This window comes from Candoia aspera, chromosome 1 (genome assembly GCF_035149785.1).
Source record: "Candoia aspera isolate rCanAsp1 chromosome 1, rCanAsp1.hap2, whole genome shotgun sequence".
In the NCBI taxonomy this organism is placed as follows: Eukaryota; Metazoa; Chordata; class Lepidosauria; order Squamata; family Boidae; genus Candoia; species Candoia aspera.
In genome coordinates this window covers 273,380,227-273,404,957 of record NC_086153.1, presented here as the reverse complement: position 1 = coordinate 273,404,957, position 24,731 = coordinate 273,380,227, and the positions used below count along the sequence as shown (strand labels likewise).

Below are 24,731 nucleotides of genomic sequence, written 5' to 3'. Positions count from 1 at the left end.
TGAGAAGTAGTCCTTCACCACCCAAATGGCCGTTTTCTTCTGGCTGGGTGGGAGGTCCACTATAAAATCCATAGAGATTTCCTCCCATGGGCGGGAGGGTTCTGCCACCCGTTGCAATAGCCCCGCGGGTTTGCCTGGTGCCCGTTTGGCCCTAGCGCACGTTGGGCAGGACGCCACGTAGGTTTTTACGTCTCGCCTGAGCGCGGGCCACCAGAATTGCCGCCGTGTTAGGTGTAGGGTCTTGAGGAACCCAAAGTGTCCCGCTTGCTTGGCGTCGTGTGACCTATGCAAGATCGCCTGGCGTTGCGAGTCCGGGACGTAGATTCTGCCTTCCCCCCATGCTAGGTCTTGCGCCATCGTTACCTTGTCGGGGTTTGCCAGGAACCAGGGGTCGGTTTTGAGGGCGGCGGCGAGGTCCGTGCGCATTCCCCCTGGTAGTTGCGGTTGCCGTCTTTCCGTCGCCGGTTGTCCCGCCGTCGGCTGCGCCGTAGCGTCGAGCTGCCTCCGTGCGCCGCTTCGGGTGGTCACGGCCATCCCCAGTTGCGAGGCGGATAGGACCGTCCCAATGGTGTCTGGGGCGGGCTCTTCGTCTTGGGGCAGCCGGGAGAGGGCGTCGGCCAGGAAGTTCTTCTTGCCCGGCATGAACTTCAACTGGAAATCAAAGCGGCTGAAGAATTGTGCCCATCGGACCTGTTTTGGGCTAAGGCGTCTAGGCGTTCGTAGGGCCTCGAGGTTCCGGTGGTCCGTCCAGACCTCGAATGGTTGGGTGGCTCCCTCGAGTAGGTGACGCCATGTTTCTAGTGCCGATTTCACCGCAAAGGCTTCTTTCTCCCAGACGTGCCATCGCCTCTCTGTCTCGGAGAACTTCCTTGACAGGTAGGCGCATGGTTTCAGGAGCCCCGTGGAGTCTTTTTGTAGCAGGATGGCTCCCAGGGAGAAGTCTGAGGCGTCGGCTTGGACCACGAACGGCCGTTCTGGGTCCGGGTGCGCGAGGATTGGCTCCGTCGTGAACAGCGCTTTCAGCTTGTCGAATGCGGTCTGGCACGCGGGAGTCCAATTCAGCACTGTGCCTGGGTTCTTGGCGCGTCTGGTGTCCCCCACCCCTTTGGTTTTGAGGAGGTCCGTTAAGGGGAGGGCTATCTCAGCGAACCCCCGGGCGAAGGACCTGTAGAAATTCGCGAATCCCAGGAAGCTCTGTAGTTGCCGTCTGTTGCGGGGCCGCTCCCAGTTTAGTACCGCTTCGACTTTTGCGGGGTCCATTTCGATGCCGTCCCCGGAGATTCGATACCCCAAATAGTCTAGGCGCTCTTTGTGAAACTCGCACTTTGTGGGCTTTGCATAGAGCTGCGCCCTTCTGAGCTTGTCGAGGACTTGCCTGACTAAGGTTACGTGTTCCTCGTATGTTTTTGTGTAAATAAGGACGTCGTCGATGTAGACCAGGACCCCTTTAAACAGATGTTCATGCAGTACCTCATTGATGAGCTGCATGAACACCCCAGGGGCCCCCGCGAGTCCGAAGGGCAGTACCTTGTACTGGAAAGCGCCTAGGGGGCAGTTGAACGCCGTCTTCCATTCGTCCCCCTCCCTGATTCGGATGCGATAGTACGCCTCGCGCAGGTCCAATTTGGAAAAGACTTTGCCCGTGGACAGGTGGGCGAGCATGTCCTTCACCAGGGGTAAGGGGTATTTGTTGGACAGGGAAGCCGCGTTTAGGCCCCGGTAGTCGGTACAGAGCCGTAGGGTCCCGTCTTTCTTCTCCCGGAATAAGACGGGGGCTCCGACCGGTGAGCATGCTGGCTCTATAAATCCCCTGTCTAGGTTTTTATCGATGAACTCCCGGAGGGTTGCCATCTCCTTCGGGGTCATCGAATAGATCTTTGGTCTAGGTAGGGGGACGTCGGGCAGTAGGTCGATTCGGCAATCCGTCTTGCGGTGGGGGGGTAGTTGGTCTGCCTCTGCTTCTCCGAAGACCTCGGAGAAGTCGGCGTATTGTTCCGGTAGGTCTGCAGTGGTAGCGGCGTTGTCTTGTGTGGTCGCCTCCGCTCGTCCTACCGTGGGGTTGCTTTTGCCAGCTGGTACTGGTGCTCGATACTCGCCGTCGCCGAATGTGAAGGTGCGGGTCGCCCAGTTGATCCGCGGGTTGTTTTTCGCGAGCCATGGCATCCCCAGGACTGCAATGGGCCGTCCGATGGGCGTGACTACGAACGACGTGCGCTCGGTGTGAGTGCCCATTTGCAGGGTGACCGGCTCGGTTTGTAGCGTGGCTGGTTTCCCCCCCGCTGTGGAGCCGTCCAGCTGGTGGAATGCTAGCGGCGTGGGGAGGGGGAAGCAGCGGAGTTCGAGTTTGGCGACTAGGTCGGGGTGGATAAGGTTTTTTGAGCACCCCGAGTCCACTAGTGCCGCGGCCGTGGTGGCTCCGTTGCCGGCAGAGAGTTGAATTGCTGCCAATATTACGGAGCTTTTGTCGTTTCGTTGAGGTGGTTCGCGTTGCTGTCCCGCCGCCTGCCTCGCCACGCGTTTCAGGGCAGGCGGGGAGCATTTCCCGCCGGCTGGTCGGGGTCGGTATTGTCCCCTTCTCCCCAGTAAGCGTCCCAGCCATCTTCCGGTGTCGCTGTGGCCACGGTCATTCGGCGGTGAGGGGGCGGCCCCGGGTTGGGTGGTTTGGGGCTAATTTTCGGGGCGGGCTTGGGCGCGCTGGTCGGCAGTCGGTTGGCGAAGCAGTCCGCCGTCTTGTGCCCTAATTTGCCGCACCTCCCGCAGGGCTCCCGGTTGAACTTCATTTTTGGGTATATGGGGCCGGCCATCCCCCCGTGTGGTGCGGGTACCTTTTTCCCGACGTAGTTTGTGTCTTCCGTGGTTGTCATAAGGAAGGTGCGGTGCGCGTGTTCGGCTTTCCCCGCGAGGTGGATCCACCCGTGTAACGTTTCTGGGTCGTCGCGGTAGAGGGCCCATTGGAGAACGTCGCGGTTGAGCCCCTTTTTGAAGATTTCTAGCAGGGTGGTCTCAGACCAGTCGCAGACCTTTCCCGCGAGGGCTTTGAACTCCAGGGCGTAGTCAGGGACCGTGCGTGTGCCCTGTTTAAGTCTCTGGAGTGCGCTTTTCGCCCGTACTTTAGCTAGGGGGTCTTCGAAATAGTTTTTCATCTCGTTGATGAAAGCAGGGAAGGTGGCGAGGGCGGGGGAGCTGGACTCGTACAGTTGGACGTACCAGTCCGCCGCCCTGTCTTGGAGTTTGATCGCCACGGCGGCGATCTTGTCGGCCTCGGAGTCATAGGAGTGTCCGTGCCTCCCCATGAACTCCCTAGCGTTGGTCACAAAAAACGAGAGTTTTGTGGGGGTCCCATCGAAGAAGATGGGGAAGTCCTTTGGGGCCCGGGCGTTTTGTGCGGCCCCGCCTCTCGCTTCTCGGGGTGTGGTGTCGGCCGCCTGTGCCGTCTGCTGGCCCTCCGCTGGCCCGTGTGGGTTCGATGCTTCGCTCGGGGTGTGGGCTTGTGCGGGGACGTCGTTGGGTGGCGCGGGGGGCATAAGCGCCTGGAGCATGGTCCGGAGTTCCGTCAGCTGAGCCCGCATGGCCGCGAGTTCAGCTCGTGCCTCCTCGTCCACAGCCCGCGCCGCCGCTGGGGCCGGTTCCGTTGGCGCGTCCTCGGGGGTGGGTTGCCGGCGGGGTTCATCGTCCCTCTGCCGCGGGTCCGCTTCCTCCGCCGTCTGATGGGTGTCTCCGTCGTCCTCCTCCGTGTCGAGCGCCGTGGGGCTGTCGCTCCACGCCCGTTGCTGGGGTGCGATGTGGGGCGCGGGGTCCTCCGCTGGTTTCGGAAGTCGTGCTGCTCCCTCCCGCGGTCGGGTTGCCTCCGTCGCCATCTCCCCTTGGGGTTGGAGCTGAGGCTCGGGTCGGGTTGGGTGGGCGTCCATGGCTCCGGGAGTCCGCGGTGCCTCTGGCCTCGGTCGGTCCTCCTCTGCCTCTTGCCGCGCGGCTCGCCCTCCTTGCCCGCGCCGTTCCGGCCTCATCTTGCTGGTCTTCTCGCCGTCTACTCCTCCCGCGGCTCGTTGTCGTCCGGTGGGGCTCGGCGAGGCTGAGTTTATGACTCTCAGCTTTATGTCATGCGCTGCCTACCTCTGAATAACGTTCAGACACTGGGTTGCAAAGCAGGCTCTGGTTTATTTCAGGATAGGTACAACGTTGTTAGAAAAAAGCTGAGAGTGACAGGAGCGCGCCGGTGCGGGGTTTAAATACCCCGCGCCGGTCAGCGCCCCCTCGCTCTCGATCACGTCACCCCCCTTTGTCCCATGTGTTGCCCTGCCATTGGTTGAGGGTTTCCAGGATCGCCCATCCTCCGGTTTTCAATCTTCTGCTGATTGCTTTCAGCTGGGCGATCCCCGTTGCAATTGCCGCTGATGGCTTGGGTGGCTCCGTGATCCGTTTATCTATTGTCTATTAGCCGTTAGTCGTTGTGGGTTGATGGCTACTTAACTTGTCCCCCTTCACCTATTTCCTTGTCATTGTCATGAGTGCCATTGCGCTGATGACTTTAGCTCAACGGCACTCATGACACCTCCAGATGACATTGCCTAAGCACCTAAACCAAGCCAAATCCAAAAACGCCAGAGAATTCCTGGAAGCCTGGCACTCAGACCAAGCAGCCATCAACAGACACATAGAGGTAAACAACATTTACATACCATGCAAAAGAGACAACAGAAAAGCCAAAAGACCAGTACACTTCCTTGCCAGCAATCAACACCCAGATATGCAAAAATCAACAACAGGATTAACACCAGATGAGCCAGCAAACAGCACAATACACCCTAACCAAGGAACTATTAACTCAGCCAATCAACCAAGCAGCAAGCAACAGTCCAATCAAAGAACTCCCAAGGAGAGAACAACACCTCCACCAACACAAGCAGGGCAAGCCACAGTATATAAACTGAGAGCGAGGCCCTCTCCCTCCTCACACTGAAGATGTTGCCTAGTCTGGCAATGAAACATCTGCAAGAAAACAACAAGGCCCAGAGAGCACCAAGGACTCCACATCTGTTCTTAATTTGCTTCAGGACATTTTCCTTAAATATGAAGGTACTTAGGATAATCTTTATCTGTGTTCATGTACAAGAATTCTTATGATGTATTTATGAATTATTGCAAAACAAAAATTAATTCTAGAGATATGAAGATGCTTGGAGTAAAATGCTTAATTACCAGTTTGTCTAAAACATATAAGGAGTGCTTCCTGAATTGTTTTCTGAGATTTACTGAAAATACGTGAAATACTTTATTTCACCTGGGAAAGTTACTATGGAAATCTAACATGCATACCAGCAGTATTTTATAAACATTCAGATGAATACTAAACTGCGTCAGAAATAATTAAATGAAACCACTGCTTTTCGTAGTACTAGGAATTTCAGAACCCTCCCAAGAAGTAAATATTTTACATGATGCAATCAAACATGGAATATCTGATAATAGAGATGTGCAGTGCTTTGGATACAATTCCAAAAAAGTACTTCAGAGCATGCAGAAGCATGAAGCAAATCCTTCTTTGCAAACCTTTAAAGCAGCTGCATTATTCCTGGAATCAGTCTTCTGCTGTGGCCATGCAATTCATGGAAAAGCTTGGCAGCTTTAAGGTGCTACAGATAGATGCTACCTTTGCATCCCCAACACCTTCCTGAAACTGAATTCAAAGCACTGCACAACCCTATATGATGAAATAATGTACTCTTTGTCAGTGAAGAGTAAGTAAGAGCTATGAACTTCTAGACTTATAGTTCTGTATATGTGATTCATTCATAAATAACTTTGTACATAAATTTCCAGAGAAGCTTCAGAACCACGTAAAATGACACTTTTTAGATCAAGTAACAACCATTTAAAAAGAAAAATTCTTCTCTACTGTATAAAGTTAGTTCCGTAAAAAAATACTCAAATGAGTAGTGAAGACTATTGATGAATCAGATTAATATACTGATTTTTATTACCTAAAGGACTGGAAATGCAAAAAATGAGTATCCGTTAACCAAATATCAGATTCCACCCAACGCTATACAAATGGGCTTCTGGTCACACAATGGGACATCTCCTTCCTCCTTCCTAGTTCCACTCCCATTTATACCCTGACACTGCCCTGAAGGATCCCCCCAAACTTTTGAGCAGATTGGACGCAGGAGGAGGTAGGAATAGGGAAATCCATTCCACCAACAGAATATATTATTTTATTCACTGAATGGGGCTCATCTTTCTAAATGCTTACAGTTTTGAAAGCTGCTTACAGTATATTATTATATTAAGATGTCCTATATAAATGGTCTTTCCACAGAATTATTACCTGAAGGTAAGTTATTCTCCTCTGCACTAGCTCTGTCAAATCTTTGGCTTCTTTTTCTCGCCAAGCACCTGCTCCATCAGTTTGACTGAGGTAGAACAGATCTGTCATTACTGACCTGTTTAAAAAAGAAAGACAAAATCAACCTTTGAGACTAACTGAAAAATCAGTAACAAAATAAAATCATTTCTTGCCAAACTATTGGCAAGAACTATTCAAAAGCTGTCTATTAACATGGGAATAAAAATATTTACCACTTTATTGCTAGAATGTCACACTGACATTTAAGATGAAATATTACAACGGATGGGAATTCTTTTGTCTACTATACAATCACATTCCCACATGACTTAATTTTTCTTCCTAACCATTCCAAACAGTGTTTATAATGAATGAATTCTTGATGGGCAGATTGCCACAATAATCTTTGCTGAAATGAGTCACTGGCGACAATACAAAATATGTACATTTCACATATTCAAAGTAATCAGAAATGTCTTCAATTTGCTGACACCAAGCAAAGAAATACTAAAAGCAGGCACAATATCATTAAGATGGCTGGCAAACAAACGCCTATGTTGTACATGTGCTTAGGTTCTTACATAAGGTTTTCTTAGTTTTAATTAATTAATGTTCTAGTATATTGATGTTTTGTGGCCATAGCTACTATGGCATTATTTTGTGAATGGGTGTCTGTCTATTCAGGTAGGCCAGGTCAGGAAATAGACAATGCAAGGATTACAGGAATGCTACTTTATTGTTGCAGGGTATAATAACAGAATATTGAAACCCTTCCAGAGTTTCCCTCTGTCCCCTTATACCAAACAGAATCAAGTTAGGGTTATTTTGTTGAGGTTTTCCTACTAATAGATTAAGCTGCTGTTGTACCTAGTCATTTTGGCCGGGTGAAAAGGTTGCAATTGATTGTCTCCTCTCACGTGCTTCATGCAAATCACCTGGGGGGGGGGAGAAAACCTGCCCGGACTTGTTCTTACCTCCTCTTTTTTCTCTCTGCCGGCAATGTAGCCAAGCAAGGCTTGCTCCAAAGGGAGCTAAGTCCTTTAAATGTTTTGCTTTTGTTTTTGCTTTCTGTAAATAAATTATTTTTATAGAAATGCTTGGTGTGTGACTTTTTTGACCTCTCCTGGGCTAAAGGCTTTCCCAGCATCTGCCAACAGGTTATGTGCCCAGTAAGCCCAGTAAAACCCAGAGAAAAGAGAGATCAACTCCACACCTCATGCACAATTTAAAGGCAGGTAGCAAAGACCTGTGAAGATTTTCTTTGGAGCCACCTGGAGATTTTCCAGCAACTGCTGGTCTACAGGACAAAGAAGCCAGCTGAGGTGACTTGCAAAAGAAGGAAGAAGCCATGGCTACCTCCCAGCCCTCAGCGATGCCTCTGGAGCGCCTATCAGAGACCAACTATTTGAATTGGGCCCTGAAGATGGAGATGTATCTTCGCAGAGAGAATCTTTGGCTGCCAATTGGTGAGCAAAACCCCCCAAATCCCAGTGCTGAATGGCTGAGACAGGATGAGCGGGCTAGAGCCACCATTATCTTGGGAGTTGAGGACAATCAGCTAGTCCACGTGCGAGGCATGCAGTCTGCAAAGCAACTTTGGGACACTTTGAGAGACTTATATGTAAAGGCAACAGCAGGGAGTAAAGTTACTCTGACGAAAAAGCTGTACAGAGCCTACCTTGCAGAAGGAGATAGCCTTCCTGAGCACCTGCATTATATTCAGCAGCTGTTTGTTGAGTTGCAGGAGAGAGGAATGGAATTTACACCTCTCACAAAATCATGTATCCTCCTGTCCTCACTGAATGCAACGTGGGACACGCTGATTTGTACCCTGGAGGCTATGCCTGAAGCAGACCTCACCCCATCGTATGTTACACAGCGCTTACTCGCTGAATGGAAGAAGAGAGAGGAAAGATCCCCCCCCATCTCTTCTGGAAAGCTGCAAGACCAGAAAATGAGGGAAAAGAAGGGAAAGGAACCTGAGGCCACAGCACTAGCAAGCCAGCGATGCTTCACTTGTGGTTCAGCTGGACATTTGCAAAGAGACTGTGCCATGAGACCCAAGAGTAGAAAGACAGAGAAGAAGAACACAAGGGCAACACAGAAGAAGGCTCTTCAGACAACCCAAATTGCACAGGTTGCTGAGAAGGGTAATTCTGATGTACGGGTGTTAGATTCTGGGGCCAGTTGTCATTTATGTAATTGTAAAAGCTCTTTTGTGTCACTGTCTAAAACTGAAAGACAAAGTGTATCTTTGGCTGATGGGTCTGTGACCAAAATTATGGGACAAGGTGACTTGTATTTATCCTGCTTAGGAGAAACTGTAAAAGGTGTGTTGTATGTGCCAAATTTACGATCAAACCTTTTATCTGTGGCACAATTGGCTGCAACAGGGTATGTCATAACATTTAAGAAAAATGGTTGTGAGATACGTAAAAATGGGAAATTGTGTGCTACTGGTATGTTAAAAGACTCCTTGTACATTGTGCAAAATGCAAGGAAGCCAAGCTGCAAGGCTGCAGTTGGCAACACACCATATCATGACCAATGTGTACACCTGACGCACAGGAGATTTGGTTATGCTAATTTCAAGTATATAGCACAAATGCCACAGCTGTGTGCTGACCTAAAGATAAAACCCTGTGATAAATACTTAGACTGTGTAGTTTGCAAAGAATGCAAAACACTAAAAGCTCCTGTAAGCACAGTGACAGAGTTACAACTAGACCTTTGGAAATTGTACACTCTGACATTATTGGTCCTTTTGCTCCAAATCTTGGACAAGCAAGGTATGCAATGACCATCATTGATGATTTCTCAAGATACACATTTATCTACATCTTAAAACACAAAGATGAGGCATTTGAGAAATTTAAAAGTTTTGTGACATGGGCAAATGGAAAATTCCCTAGGCCTGTATCTGCACTCCAATGTGATAGAGGAGGAGAATACCTTTCTCACAAATTCAGAAGGTTCCTAGTGGAAAAGGGGATAGAACAAATTCTTTCTAACCTGTACACCCCTCAGCAAAATGGTGTTGCTGAAAGAAAGGGCAGAACCTTGCAAAATGCGATGGAATGCATGTTAAAAGATTCACGATTATGTTTTAAGTACTGGGGAGAGGCAATATCTACTGCCACTTATGTACAGAACAGGTTGTATAACTCTGTGATTCAGGACACTCCATTTGTTTTATGGTGTGAAACCAAAGGTAAACCATCTTAGAGTGTTTGGTAGCACTGCATGGGTTCACATTCCAAAACAGCAGAGAAGGAAAGGAGGCCCCACAACAAAGAAAGCCATCTTTGTTGGCTATGAACAAAGCCAGAGGAGCTACAGGTTCATAATGGGAGAGAAATTAATAATTAGCAAAAGCGCTTCTTTTGCTGAACAAAACTGGGGGAGATTAAATTCTAGCTCTCCAGTTGAACTGACCACCACAAGAGAACAGCAAGGACTTGCTGATGGTGATCTTTTGCCTGATGAGGACATTAAATCAGAAAAGCAAACTGAAGATCTGTCTGATGAGACAGATGCTTCTCAGGAAAGTGATAGGAGTCAAAATTTAAGCCCTGTATTACCTCGCAGATCTCAGAGGAGTAATAAAGGCGTTCCTCCATCACATTTTCAGGCTGAAACAGTAAAGGCTTTTCACATATTCACAGAACCTGAGTCTTTAGAACAAGTGAATGCTTTACCACCTGAGATTGCACAAAATTGGCATTCTGCCATGCAACAGGAATTAGCATCCTTGAAAGAAAATAAAACATGGAAACTGGTAAATCTACCTCCCAATGAACGCTGTCTGGGTTGTAGGTGGGTTTTCAAACTGAAAAGGGATGCTGATGGCAAAATCCAAAAATATAAAGCAAGGTTGGTTGCAAAAGGGTTCACTCAAAGGAAAGATTTAGACTTTGACAAGACTTTTGCACCAGTTACTAAAGGTGAATCAATTAGATTACTGTTAAAAGTTGCTGCACTCAAGGGAATGTCAGTTAACCACTATGACATTCAAACTGCATTTCTCTATGGTGATTTAGATCACAGATTATACATGCAGCAACCCCCTGGTTATGAAAAAGGGGAAAATCTAGTCTGTGAACTGCAGAAGTCAATCTATGGGTTAAAACAAGCTGCTAGATCCTGGAACCAAAAAGTAGATGAAAAACTGCAGAATTTTGGTTTTGAAAAAGGAAAAGCAGATCCCTGGGTATATATGAAGAAGGACAAACAAGGCTGTATGTATCTGTGCATTTATGTTGATGATTTGCTGCTGTTCACATCAACAGAAAAACAAAGGCTTGATTTTGAAGCCTGCATGAAAAGCCATTTCATGTTTAAAAAAAAAAGCCTTGGAATTATAACAACCTAGGTTTGGAAAAACACAGGAAGAAGAATGGTAGCTTTCTGTTAAACCAAAGGGGAGATAATGGTAATGTGAATGGAAAGACATATAAAGTCAGAGAAGATTGGTTTGCATCTTAATCTATAGTGTAAAAAGGAGTGTTGAGGTTTTCCTACTAATAGATTAAGCTGCTGTTGTACCTAGTCATTTTGGCCGGGTGAAAAGGTTGCAGTTGATTGTCTCCTCTCATGTGCTTCATGCAAATCACCTGGGGGGGGGGGAGAAAACCTGCCCGGACTTGTTCTTACCTCCTCTTTTTTCTCTCTGCCAGCAATGTAGCCAAGCAAGGCTTGCTCCAAAGGGAGCTAAGTCCTTTAAATGTTTTGCTTTTGTTTTTGCTTTCTGTAAATAAATTATTTTTATAGAAATGCTTGGTGTGTGACTTTTTTGACCTCTCCTGGGCTAAAGGCTTTCCCAGCATCTGCCAACATATTTTGAGGTTTTTTCTCATGCCTTCCCCTTTTCCAGGACTGAGTGGTCTTTTATTTTCCTTTAATTATTCCTGCATTCCTCAGTCAAGGTTATCTCCACAGTCCTCTGAAAAAGAGGTCAAGAGTGCCACAACAAGTGCTCTAAATTCCAGTTAAGGCCATCTATCAGAACACATTGGGAACTTCTGATTTACAGTATCAATTCCTAAATAAGGAGAACAATATTTCCTATAACTCCTACTAGAGATGTTAACCAACCCATCAGTACAATCTCAGTATCTTATCTAAATTAAAAACTGAAATGTCAAAGGACTCAGAAAATATCAGCCTCGAGTCACAGGAGAACAAGATTCCACTACTGGTTAAACTGAATCAGAAATCTGGGAATTTGAACCAGAGACTTGATACACACTTAAACAGTGTGCTTTTAATTTTTTTTTAAAAGCACACTGATTAAGTGATTCACATGAAACAAGAATTACTCTGCTTGAAAGCTGATACACAACTTGCAAAAGATGTGCCAAAATTTTTGAAAGAAAACAAAGATCTCTCAGAAGGTGACCTACCTTCAGTATATTTACCAAAGAAATAATTTTTGCTTTCTAAACGTTCCTTACCATACTCAGCAGGATTAGCCTATAGCAGCTTTCATAGAAAAGTTCACGTGAGATCTTATCCCTGCAGCTGGAGTATAAACTTGAACTGTAAGTTGCAGTTTTCATTTTGTTCCATTATCCCATTGTTGTGAGTTTCTTGAAATTCCTCAAATGCAGAATATGGGGCCATATATTTTTTCTTCATTTCCGTATTCCCAAGGTATTTAAATAATAGATTATGGAGAATTTAATTATACTATATAAATATCATTGTACTGAAATAACATGATGTATCAAGATTTATAATAACACAATAAAAAGGGAAGGGAAGGGAAGGAATTTTTCCTGCCTCCAGATAGTTCAGAAGTGGAAGGTATTCTAATCTGACAGCTAAACAAAAAGGAATCTTTTTTTTTTTAGCCCTGGATATCGATGTGGAAAAGTTTTATGACTCAACTGCTGCGGACAGGTTTACTGCTGCAGGATTGCCTGATTTAAAGAAATTGTAGTCTTTTTAATGTATTTTTTTTAAAGGGGAATAGGCTGTTCTGCATCAGGGGCAGGGTCAAGTTCTTGAACTGAAATTTCAGGATACCCTATCAAAAACTCCTAGTAGATTTTTTTATTCTTTTATTCATTTTTTTTAGTTTTCTATTTAAATTTATTTTTCTGGATCTTTTCTGTTTTATAGATCCTGTAATTCATATTCTTCCACAAGAAAAGGACCTCCTATCTAGGCGGTAGGTTGATCAAGTATACAGTAGTGGAAATCTATTTGGATTACAATATTTTTTATTTAAAAGGGCTCAACATTTGTGATAGAAGAAATGTAAGTAATCCAGAAGGATATACTTTAGTATTGTTGATTAAATATTTTACTGCATTTATTCATTCTTATGGTCCTATTAAGAATTTTCCAGAAATAATACAGACACATTTAAGGTTTTACTTGGACTGTGGATCAAATATTTACAACTGAAGATTGTAAATCAGTTTTATTCCATGCGGTCAAGATTTACTCGACTGAATGCTTTTCTTTCTATATAATATTTTTGTTGTTTCTCTTTTTTCTGTTGTTTTGGGGAGGGTGTGCCTTTTTACTTCTACTTTTCCTCTCTCTTATTAAAGTCATATGCTTTTTTAAAAAAAATCCTTGGTATGATCTGCAAAAGGTACTCCGTTTGATGACAAGAGCGTGGGACAGACTGCGTTAAATAGATGGTCCTATAAGTTGCTTGAGTAAGGCTTTATACACTACTGAGACTGTCCTGAATTGGACTTACAAACCAAAATAGAAATCATTAAAGTGACGGGGATAATATGAACCATGGATATAAACCCAGATATCATATCAAAACAGTATCTATCATCTTCATATCTCATACTGTACTATTTAAACACACTTTTAAGCCACAATAGCTTAGCTCAAATTTTATGTAATCTATTTTAAGATCTTTACTTATTCTGGGATTATTCAAAGTAATACTTGCATCCAAGTCTGTCCACTGCAATCCTAAGTACGACTTTTACCATTAACTTTGGCCACCTTCACAAAAAGATTGCTATTAGGCTCATGATAACTTCTTTGTTCTCGTTCATCCATCAGATTCTTGAATGCCAATCCAGGGAAAGGAACAAATCACACTGGAAGGAAACATTCAAGTAGTTTTCAAGCCATTTCAAGCCATTAAAGCATATGATGTGCTAGGAAAGTTTTTTGCTTCTATTCCCAAAGTGCTGTTCTCAAAGTGATGAACTGATACATCTATGAAACAGATCCAGCCACACATCAGTTTAGGTTGGCTAATATCGGGTAGAGAAGAAAATCCAGGCACCCTCCACAAATTCTCCAACCCTAATGTAATTCCGTTTTCCCTGTGGGATGAAATGGTTAGTCATTCACAACTGGAATGCTTATACCGTAGAGGCAGTTGTCCTCTATCTCAAAGACCCAATACCTTCTTTTGTCAGGAAAGACACAGAGTAGCTAAGAGAAAGACATGGGCTTGGCTATAGAATTTGCCAGCACTGCTCTGATCTTTGCCACTTCCACTTCAGGAAAATACAGAGCTGCACTTAGAGTCACAGGAGAAGAGGAAAAGGCTCAAGTAAAAGGATTAATTTGGGATCCTGAGAGCCTGATAAGGCTTCCTAGGATGGAGATTATTCATTTGTAGAACAGATAAATCTGGACTAGATGGACAAATGTGGTGACCTGTATATAACTGATTACCATCTCCTGGCACACAGATGCTATATTGAATGAGTCAGACTGGCCTCTGCTTTGAAGTATCTGTAATTGGTCAAAGCCATTTCTATCAGAGTTAAACTTCCATCTGTATTTGTTTTAAAGATATCAAAACAAAATCAGTAATGTTATCTTTTCAGGAAATGCTTTTTGACTGTGTTTACTATCTAGGAATACAGCCATTAATGTTAGTAATTCTTACCAATTCAGTATTTAAATGCCTCTGAAGTCAATCATATTTACAAAGTACAATTTTACCAACAGTACCTTCAGTATTGGCTTTAGAGAAATGAGCAGAAACATAAATAATTTACATGTTATTAACTTTATAACCAGATCTAGGTAAAAGACAAATTTAATGTTCCAGCTATCAAAATAAGGAAATATATGGTTATTGAACACACAGGAAAACAAGTTCCACTACCTAGAACTCACTAAATTAACTAAAAATAAATCATATTCAATATTATAGCAGTCTTCAATCTGGCTGTTATAGCATAATACTTTTTTGTACTATAACAGTTATGCTCATGACAGAATATTGTCCAAGACAAATCACTCTCTATGGCAGTACCTGCTTTAATAGAAATAAGGGCACATACAGCTTCAAAGTATATAGTTTCACACTGCCTAATTTTTAAAGGGAAATCTTTTTAAACAGTTAACAAGAAGTGTGTGTGTACGTGCAACAGCTTATTCAACAACCAGCAAAAATTAAAAAACACCAAAGTAAAATCAAATAGATGAGATAAAATACTAGCATAACAAAGATAAAATAACACATAAAAATGTGACATACACCACTATAATGGTGCATTAATTACCTGTGCAAATGTAAATCTAAAATATTACAATCTATGAAGTAAAATACATATCATCTAAAAACAAGATCACTAGTATGTATGAGACCTAAAGTGATAAATAAAACAGAAGTGATTATTTCTGTAACCACTTATGCCTTATTTTCATTGCAGCAACACACAATTTGGTACTGCACAGACGATAAATGGTTTCAAATCTTCTAGAAGATGGTTCACATAGAAACTGTCCAGTCTTCCTGGAAATTTATATATTAGGGGCAGAATATAGGAAAACCTGATATCACTGTAGAGTTTACAATGTAGTAATTGTCGGGACCAGACCAAGAAACAATGCTGAGTCAGTGTATTCCAGCTCTAGTTCCTTATTGTTCTCACCAAACAGACAGAATCTTGCCAGACTAAAGCTATCCTAACTAACCTAAGGGGAAATAACCTAAGAGACTCTAGGGCGGGGCTACTCTCTTTGTCTCTCTGCCAAGGCTTTCCAAACTGCGAGTCCTCTTATCTCCCTGGAATGCGCTCTCTCCTTCCTGAGAACAGCAGCAGCCTCAAAATCCATCACAGTAATGCATGCAAAATGGTTTCAATCCCCTTGTCACCACATGGGCTGGTATGCTCAGTTAATGGGATTCTGGAGTATCTGCCTTGCAGCGGTATGGATGGTAAGATGTTACACCTGGCTTTGAAAAATGCTATTCTCAGCTTGGAGAAGGTTAGATTTTGTAGCTATCTTGCCCCAAGCACCCTTAGTAATCCAATTTCTGCCATGTTGGAGCAGCCTATTAACTTCAGTCTGAAATTCCATATCCCTTATTCTTTGAGTGAGTAATCGTTTGGCTTGGTCATATCCTAAAGAAATTAGGAATGGTACAGAAAGCCCATATAATGCCAACTTCTGCTCTACAGCTGTTTCCAGGGAGAAGGGAAATTGTCTATTAAAACTAAAGGGGTCAGTCTGACTGGAAAGAATTAGATTTTCAGCCAGTAGTTTATCTTCATCCTCCAGGCCCTTACCTGGACTGCAGGAATTCCTGTCTCAAGCCTTAACTGAGCATTTGCTGTTCCACTGGGTGCAGCAAGGATTGATCAGAAAAAATTTGTTTGCACTGTTTCCAGTGCATCCTTCTTTGCATAAATTCCTACTTGTGCCCCGTAAAGGATCTGGGCCAGTGGTTTGGCTTCAAAACGTTTTAATGCCGCAGGGACTGACTGGCCTCCACTTGCATAAAAGTAGTGTTTAATAGCACTTGTGGAGCTAAGAACTAACTGTACTATGTGATTCTGGGGCACTTTCCAAGTGCCTTTAGAGTGGAAAACCACCCCAAGGTATTTAAATGCAGTAACCTGTTCTAACCTGTGCCCTTCTACTCTCCAGGATTGTTGGGTGGCTCTTGTAGGAAAGACCAGAATGTTAGATTTATCAAAATTAACAACCAGATGATTTCATCTGCACTACCAAAATATTGCTGCTATTGATTTTTTCAGCCCTCTAGGGCTTTGTGAAATTATGGCAGCAGCAGCAGCGTACAGGAGTATAGGGATTTTGCACCCTGCTAGTTGAGGTACACGGAAATCCAGATTATGAAGGAAGTTCACCGTTGAATTGATGTACAAGTTGAAAAAAGAGGGGGCAAACATTCTTGTCTCACTCCTTTCTGAACACTTATATAAACTGTATACTGAACACTGTATAAATTGTATGGTAGCAAACCTACAGATTTTATATATAATCATAACCCATACAAGAAATTTCACAGTCTATTCCCTTGAAGTCTCTAGATTTTCGAATAGGTGAAATTATATTCTAAAGTGTCTTATCTTAATTTATTTATTCATTATCATGCTATTTCAGAACAAATATCGCATACATCAGTGAATTAAAATAATTGAATGAAACAACAAGAAATATAAAGCCTAGGAATATGTAACCAAAAATGAATATATGATTTTCCAAACCGGACAAAGAGAGGAGGGTGAGATCGCCCAAGTTGTTCTCCTTACAGTTGCTCTGCACGAGGAGACTGCAAGATAGCAGTCTCCACAGGTTGGGAGAATCGGGAGACAGGGGAATTCACCGTAATTGCTCCAGCCGCAAATGGAGCCTTTTCAAAGGACGCTGAGTTTGCACTTTCCTTGTTAACCGCCTTTGGAAATTGCCTATTAACTACTTCAAAGAAGTTAGACACCTTCAAAGTGATAAGACTGCAAACACTGGGTGAGTGCCTTCAATCCTTAATATAAGAAAATGAAGATGTACAGTATATTTACAATCTTTAAGTATTTAAAATAAACAGCAAAAAGCAAGACAAAGTTTTGGCTATAGAAAGTTTTGAACAGATTAAGGGCTCAGAAAACACTGAAATATTAGATTCTGAATATTAAGACTTTGGAATTAATCTTAAAGAATAAATGCATTTTTGTGGAAAAGAAAAACTATTTTTGATATTGGAAACATAACAAGACAAGTAACTTAGAATGGCATTCAGAGATATCTAAAGAACTGAATCAGGAATTGCACTGGGACTTTGAATCAATTATGTCAGCTATGTTGTGTTTTCTTAGGAACAGTTTGTTCCCAGAAGATGTTAACGGAAAAAGATATGCAACAAAATCTACCTGAGAACAAAATGAATGAGAATTTGAATAAGAATTTGTCATCAGATACAAAGAAAAAATTGGATGAGGCTTTAAAAATTAAGAAGGAAATAAAAACGACAATCTCAGAGAACAATTGGACCAAATTTTTTGCTGGACTTACAAAAGAGGCTGTATAAATACTGAAGAAATTTGAAACAAGGATCAACAACCATCTGAATGGATTAAAGAGCAAGATTGCTTTGTCTAAAAAGAAGGAACACAAAGTCGATTTATTTGACCAGGGCTAAAATGGGTATGTTGCTACTTTGGGTGGTTCTTTTTGGATTTGCTGGTATCTGGTCTGGAAAAATGTTAAGTATTAGGTTTACTTACATTTAACATAATGTTTAAGCTTTTTCAACCACAGTTACTTTATGTATCCTAATTTGATAGCATTTAAACTGGCTCTGTATCTAAGTCTTTTTACTGTCCTGTTCAGACTAAGCACGAGACAGGTTCTCAAAGAATATTCTTTATTAATAACTATTTACAATAAGTAAGTCCATGATATGCAAGACTGAGTCAAAGAAGCCCAACTGGGCTGACTGGATTCAACTGGAATACGAAGGCTGGAGGCAACAGTTCTCAAACTGGAACAGAACTGGAACGATGCTGACGCTAAATCTCTGACTCACTGGACCTGGAACAGGACTACAAACAGCGGACAGGGATGAGCTGGAGGCTTGGAGCAGGACTCAAACTCAAAGCAAGGTTAGACTCTGCTGGGGGTTCTGGACTAGACTGGTTACTCTGAACTGAAGACTTGAGACCGGAACAGGGCTGGGCTCGGCTGGAAGCCCCGGACTGGACTGGAACCTCTGGACTGGAGACTTGGAGCAAGACTTGGAACTTAGATCTAGGCTGGACTCGGCTGGAAGCCCCAGACGAGGCTGGATTCTCTGGAGATCTGGAGCAAGGCTTGGAACTGGGAACTAGGCTGGACTCGGCTGGAAGCCCCAGACTAGGCGGGATTCTCTGGACTGGAGATCTAGAGCAAGGCTTGGAACTGGGAACTAGGCTGGACTCAGCTAGAAGCCCTGGACTGGACTGGATTCTCTGGACTGGAGATCTGGAGCAAGACTTGGGACTTGGAATTAGGCTGGACTTGGCTGGAAGGACCTCATGGTCCAGGACTCCGGATCCTGAACAGAATAGGTGTGAAACTTCTGAACACACTGGAGTCTGCGAAGCGTGGTCACGTAGAACTGTGGACAAGCAGCGGCACTGAGAAGCTGAAGCCGACTCACACTGCTGAGGGTATCGCAGAGATTCACGGCTAGAAGCAAGGCAAAGGATGCTGGGCACAGCGGACTCTGTTTCCTCACTGACAGCAAATGCAGGGTTAGATTTGCCTTCAGAATGGAGCTCGAGTGCTGGTTCCTCTTTGGCCACAGATGCTGACTCTGATACTGGTAAGGACTCTTCTCCCGAAGCTGCAGAGTTAGAGGATCGGTTGTCTCTGGCAGCTCGCTGTCTGCGCAGCTGCCTTTTATCCCAATTTTTGGCACGCTTGGAGTCTCCTGCAGCCAATCGAGCTGCCTTCTCCTTCGCGCACTTTTCAGCCCGTCTCTGGCATGCGCTGATCGGAGGAGTATTCAAATCCTCCTCTGGATCTCACCCAGTCAGTGTTGTAAGTTCTTCCCACTCTGCTGAGTCATGCTGGAGTTTCGTTTCTCCAATTCCAGCCCAGTCAGTTTCCAATTCCTCCTCTGATTTGGAAATAGTTTCATTTACTTAAAGCAAGGAGATTTTGTGAACTTGTTCTTTTTAAAGGAGAAATTAGCCCTCTTTGTTATGTTAATTTTTAGCTTTTTGTTTATATTAGGGTACTGGGATTACTTTATATTTGCTAAATGTGGATTTATTATTATTTTTATTTATCATATTTTTATCACCACCCATCTCCCCCACACAGATTTGTTTATAGTTAAGAGCTGAGATGTGGAATGTTTATTTGAATGGATATGTTGCTAACTGGGGTGGTTTTCTTTGGAATTATTGGCATTTGGAATGGAAAAATCTTGTGTATTGGATTTGCTTACAGAAAGAAAAATGGTTCCTCTTTGTCATGTTAAATTTTAGGGTTTTTTCATTTACATTAGGATAATGGGACCATTTTATGCCTTTTAAATGTGGTTTTGCTTACAGCTAAGAGTTGAGATGGGAATGTTGAGTTTTATATATGTTAATTAATATTATTTTAGGACTCTGTTTGGACATTTTGCTAACACCTGGATTGGAGAAGACATTACTTATTGGATTTGCCTATACTTAAGAGATGAGTTATGGGGTGAAGAGTTTTATATTTGTTAATTAAGAGGAGATGAAGAGATTATGAAATTGTTTTTACTTGTCATGATAAGGATGCAAAGTAGCCTTCTTAGGATTTTTTTCTTTTTTGCACTTTTTCTTTCTTTTTTCTTCTTTAGTTTGTATTATCTTTTACTGTTGTAACTAAAATCTTTAATAAAAATTATGATAAAAATTATGCAGCTTTTGTTTGCATGGGCTCTACTGATATTTACTGTATTAAAAATTAAAATACATGCATTCACTGCTGCTATTGCTTCTCATGATTGTTTGATAGGATTTTAATATTGTATTATTTTTCAACATAGGCTGGCAAATAATTTTGATTTTATAGACCCCTGAGAGGGTCTAAGGAGACCCCTGAGTGTCCTAGGACCACACATTAAGAAACACTGGTTTATAGTGTTACTCTGTTTCAAGAAGTTTGCAACTCTTACTATAGCAAATATTTAATAACAGCTACTAGTACCTTTCATGATCACCCAAGTCAGATAGAAGTTCATCAATATGCTTATGCAATTCACTTCCTTCCAAGTTTTTTAGTTTCTTCAATTTGCTCTGGAGAAAAAACCAAAGCTCCTTGACTCCATTTTCAATCCTTCTTCTCAGCATTTCATGGTCTTTTCCAAAGCCCACTAATAAAATAAAGGAAAGTAAAGAGTAATTAACATTATTAACTCTCTAAACAGGACACACACTGTGAAACTGAGTATCCATCTGAATATAAAAAATGCATTCCTATACAAACCATCTCCTGTTTGTTGTTTGTAATTTTCCATCTGTTCTTTGGCTTTTATTAGCTGTTCTTCTAAAGCATGTACTCTTCCTGCAGCTGGGCCCTGGTCAATAGAACCATCTGGTATCCTATAGCAAAAGTAAAAGATAGAGCGCAAAAGAATTAAATGAATACATACCACTGTATATATTGATAATTCTGTATGTTAAAAACAGTAAGAGTTAGGACCACAATAAGGAAATTAACTAATCCATTTTTAAAATGTGTTGCCTAATAACAAGTTGCAATATGGTAATTACATTGTCATAGGAATGAGCAATTTGTTAAGCACCAAATGTTATCTGGCAGCCTATATGAAAGTTTTTCATCTAATATCGTACCTAGGGACTCTGACCTAAATCTAACAGGACAAGAGAAGAGAAATAAGTATCCACATTGTTTTAAAACTGGATACGCAAAGCACACAAAAAAATGAGGAACGCATTTAACTGCCACTTCTGTTTATAAATGTATGCATGATGAAAACCACATACTAAACAATCTAGTTCAATACAAAAGAATTTTATCTCATCCACATTTTGATACAACTTTCCAAATCTGCACTACCCAGGTAAATATATACTCATATTGCAAAAGTAACCTCTCTCTTGGACAAGACTCCTGTAGATGGTTATGTGCTGTCAGCTCTGTAGGCCCTAAATCCTTCAATTCATTCAGCTCTGGAATGCATTCCTAAACTAGAGCTTAGAGTTATACTTGACTCTAATGTTCTTATTTGACATTTATTGAGGAAGACCTCCTAGATGCTATGAATCAGGAGCTGGAAACTATGTCCAACAGCTGAAGCACTCAGCCCAGCACAAATAGAATCCCAAAGTAACAATGCTTCATCTGGATCAAGGAAAAGATCGCTCTCTCCACATCCTTAAGTGATGTAATTTTCAGATTCTTTTTCATCTAAGCATTGTAACATCTGCCAATGGAACATCTGCCAACAAACACAGGCTTTTATAACTAATTCCACAATGAGTTAGAGATGATCACTCTCTGGGTGATTGGCAGTTGAAAAGGAAGTCATATTAATGGAATAGGATTGAGGAGACAAGGAAAACAACAACAGGGTTGGCACCATGTCTACTCCAGTAGGTGCAGGTCCTTTTCATCCTTTAAAATAAAAGAATCGAATTTAACAACCTCCAGTCCCTTGTATCTTTGGAACAGCCAGGTTGAAATGGACCAGGCCTATTTTTGTCAAAGGGGAACACTATTAAAAGAACCACAATGGGATGCCAAATGGTAAAATATATGATGTATTCCTTTAGTTCATTCTAAGCATCTTTAATTTGGCATAGTATGCTTTGGGAGAAAGATAAATAGTAAGAATTTTATTTATATATATATATTTAATTTATCCCCACCCATCTCCTCCCATCGGGGAACTCTGGGATAAATTTATCACCATTTACTTTCATATTCAGGCCCATAGCCAGCTGAGGGAAGCAGGCAGAACAGAGCAAGTTAAGTACAGTTTGTTCAAAAATAGTATGAGAATCTTTAAGATTTGGTATTGCCCAAGTTAAGTGGGATATAAAACCAACAAGCTCTAGGGTCTCAAGCTCCCCAAGTCTCTTCTAGAAGGTTAATATTGTATTTTCAGGTATTATAATAAATTCAGGAAAGAAGGGTGAAGTTAACCTTCAATAATCACATTTCTCAGTACTTTTTGTTGCAATTCTCCAAACAAAAATACGTGCATTAATTTTTTTATAAGTGGAAAAACTGTACAAAACAGTATTGAATAATAGAAAACTATTTAAAATGTTATTTAGACAAACATGCAAACAAATATTTGTATTCTAGGAGAATTACATATGACAATGCACATATATTTTAGTCAATTACCAGAATTTTTATGCCACTGAATCTTCATGGCACATGGCAGATAACTGCATACTAAAATTACAATAAAAGCAACCAAAGAATAACAACAGTTTAAAACACAATACTTAATAATAACATAATTATTGTAGATAATTTTATTGATTGATTGATTGATTGATTGAATTTCTCCACCGCCCATCTTGTGCAATGACAACTCTGGGCAGTTTAATAAAAGAATAAGGATTCATTATAAAATATAAATTTATAAATATAAAAATATAAAATATAAAAAATACAAAATATGAAGTCCAAGATGGTCTTAATGAAATTTACCAGGGCCGCATCATGGTACCAGCCACCTCCATGATTGACTATCCCCCCTCTCGTCCCAAGTGAGGTGGCACAGCCAGGTCTCAACTCCCTTTCTGAAGGCTGGGAGAGTGGGGGCCTGCCTCACCTCTGGGGGTAAATTATTCCAAAGGGCGGGGGGCCACGACAGAGAAGGCCCTCCTCCTGGACCCTGCCAATTGGCAATCCCTCATGGACAGGGTCCGTAACATGCCTTCTCTGCCTGACTGGGTGGGATGGGTTGATGTAGTGGGGGTGAGGCGGTTCCTCAGGTAACCTGGACCCATACCATGTAGGGCTTTAAAGGTGATAACCAACACCTTGAATTGGACCCAGAAGCAAACTGGCATCCAATGTAGCTCGTGCAGCAATGGTATTATATGTGCCCTCCTTGGGGCTCCTAAGACTGCTTGCGCGGCTTCATTCTGCACCACCTGTAGCTTTCGGATGCTCTTCAAGGGTAGCCCCATGTAATAATAATACAAGTACAAGTAGCAAGAATCACAGTAATTCCTCAAAAGTTCTCCAGAAAAGGTTCTGAAAGGCCATCAGCAAGGGGGCCAAGGTAATTTGTAGTCTGTTCCATAATGTAGGTGCCATGATAGAAAAGCAGAACCTTCCAGCTTCAGCCCTCCTCACCTCACATAAGTGAAATAACTCAAGCAACTTCTCTTGGGTGTATTGGGTTGAATCCAGATGGAGTAGACAGTCCTGTAAGAACTTACCTGCCAAGCCATATAGGGCTTTCCAACTCAAAACTAGCACTTTGAATTGGACCTGGAAACATATTAGCAACCAATGCAGGTCCTACAAATTACGTGTAATATGCTCATGTGACTGATGCTACCAACAAGTGAACTATTCCACTTTGACTCAAATGCAATTTCCAAATTGTCTTTAAAGGCAGTCCCTAACACTGCAGAGTTTTGATAAAGATGAGAATCATTGTAACTATGTCCTCCAATTCCAGGAAGAGAGGATGGGTGAGGGAAAGGCCATCCTGGCCACAACCACCACCTGCTCATCTAGCAGACTCCCAAACTGCAGATCTTCTCCCTCAAGACCAATATAACCTCTCCAGATAACACTGCAGCTGCCAGAGAATAGCAATGAACAAACCATAACTACATCTTGCTTGTGTTCATTTTTAGCCTATTTCTTCCCATCCAGACTCCCAACTGTCTCCAGGCACCAATATAAGACTCCAACAGCACCTCCACCTATGACCATACTTGCAATATAAAGGTGGGTATCCAAAATGCTGGATGAACTCTCCCACCAGGTTCATATAGATATTAAACAGCAGGAAGAGAACTAACCCTCGTGGCACTCCACAAAATTGCAACAAAAATATTCACAAAGGTAAATTCAAAGATTTTTCTTATGAACTTTCTAGAAAGTTTAACTTATGCACACAATTCACTTTTAGAAAACCCAGAATCAGAAATACATGAAATTATTCGAACTATATCAAGTTTAAGTACACAAATATCCCATTATCCCATTAAATGAGTAACTCTTCACTGAGGAAAAAAAATAAATATTCCAAGTATCTCAAAGCATCATAATCTGATAACGCTTCTTACAAAAGAAAGGAAACAAAGCTTTCTTTAAATGACATTTGATAATGTCACAGAAAGGCACAGATTTATTTAATGTATTATGTAGATTAGATTATGTTTATAAATGCAACTGCCTAGTTTTCTAGTTGCAAATTCTACCTCAGTATAAGGCTTATTAACTGTGATAAAGAAATCCATCTAACTACTAAATGCTACTGATTAGAAATAGCTCTGTCATACCAAAAGTTCAAATTTCATCTCAATTATGAACCCACTTTGTACTTACTGGATACACATTAGGTCTCAGGCTCAATAAACAAAAACATGTAAAGAAAATGAAAATATTGATACAGATCTTCAAATTATATTTTAACTGTTTAATTTTACTGCTTGAATGAAAAATAGCAATCCAT

The 24,731-nt window shown here is 42.3% G+C and overlaps 1 protein-coding gene across 4 annotated transcripts in view; it reads right to left on the bottom strand.

Annotated features, from left to right (window-relative positions):
* FUT8 (fucosyltransferase 8) overlaps positions 1–24,731 on the bottom strand; it is a 119,671-nt gene that overhangs the window by 50,654 nt on the left and 44,286 nt on the right. For all 4 annotated transcript variants that reach the window (XM_063289762.1, XM_063289766.1, XM_063289763.1 and 1 more), the window contains 3 exons: positions 20,540–20,655; positions 20,261–20,426; positions 6,326–6,440 (listed from right to left, as the gene is read on the bottom strand). In XM_063289762.1, coding sequence (XP_063145832.1) covers positions 6,326–6,440; positions 20,261–20,426; positions 20,540–20,655 — 397 coding nt within the window. The remainder of the gene's footprint in view (positions 1–6,325; positions 6,441–20,260; positions 20,427–20,539; positions 20,656–24,731) is intronic.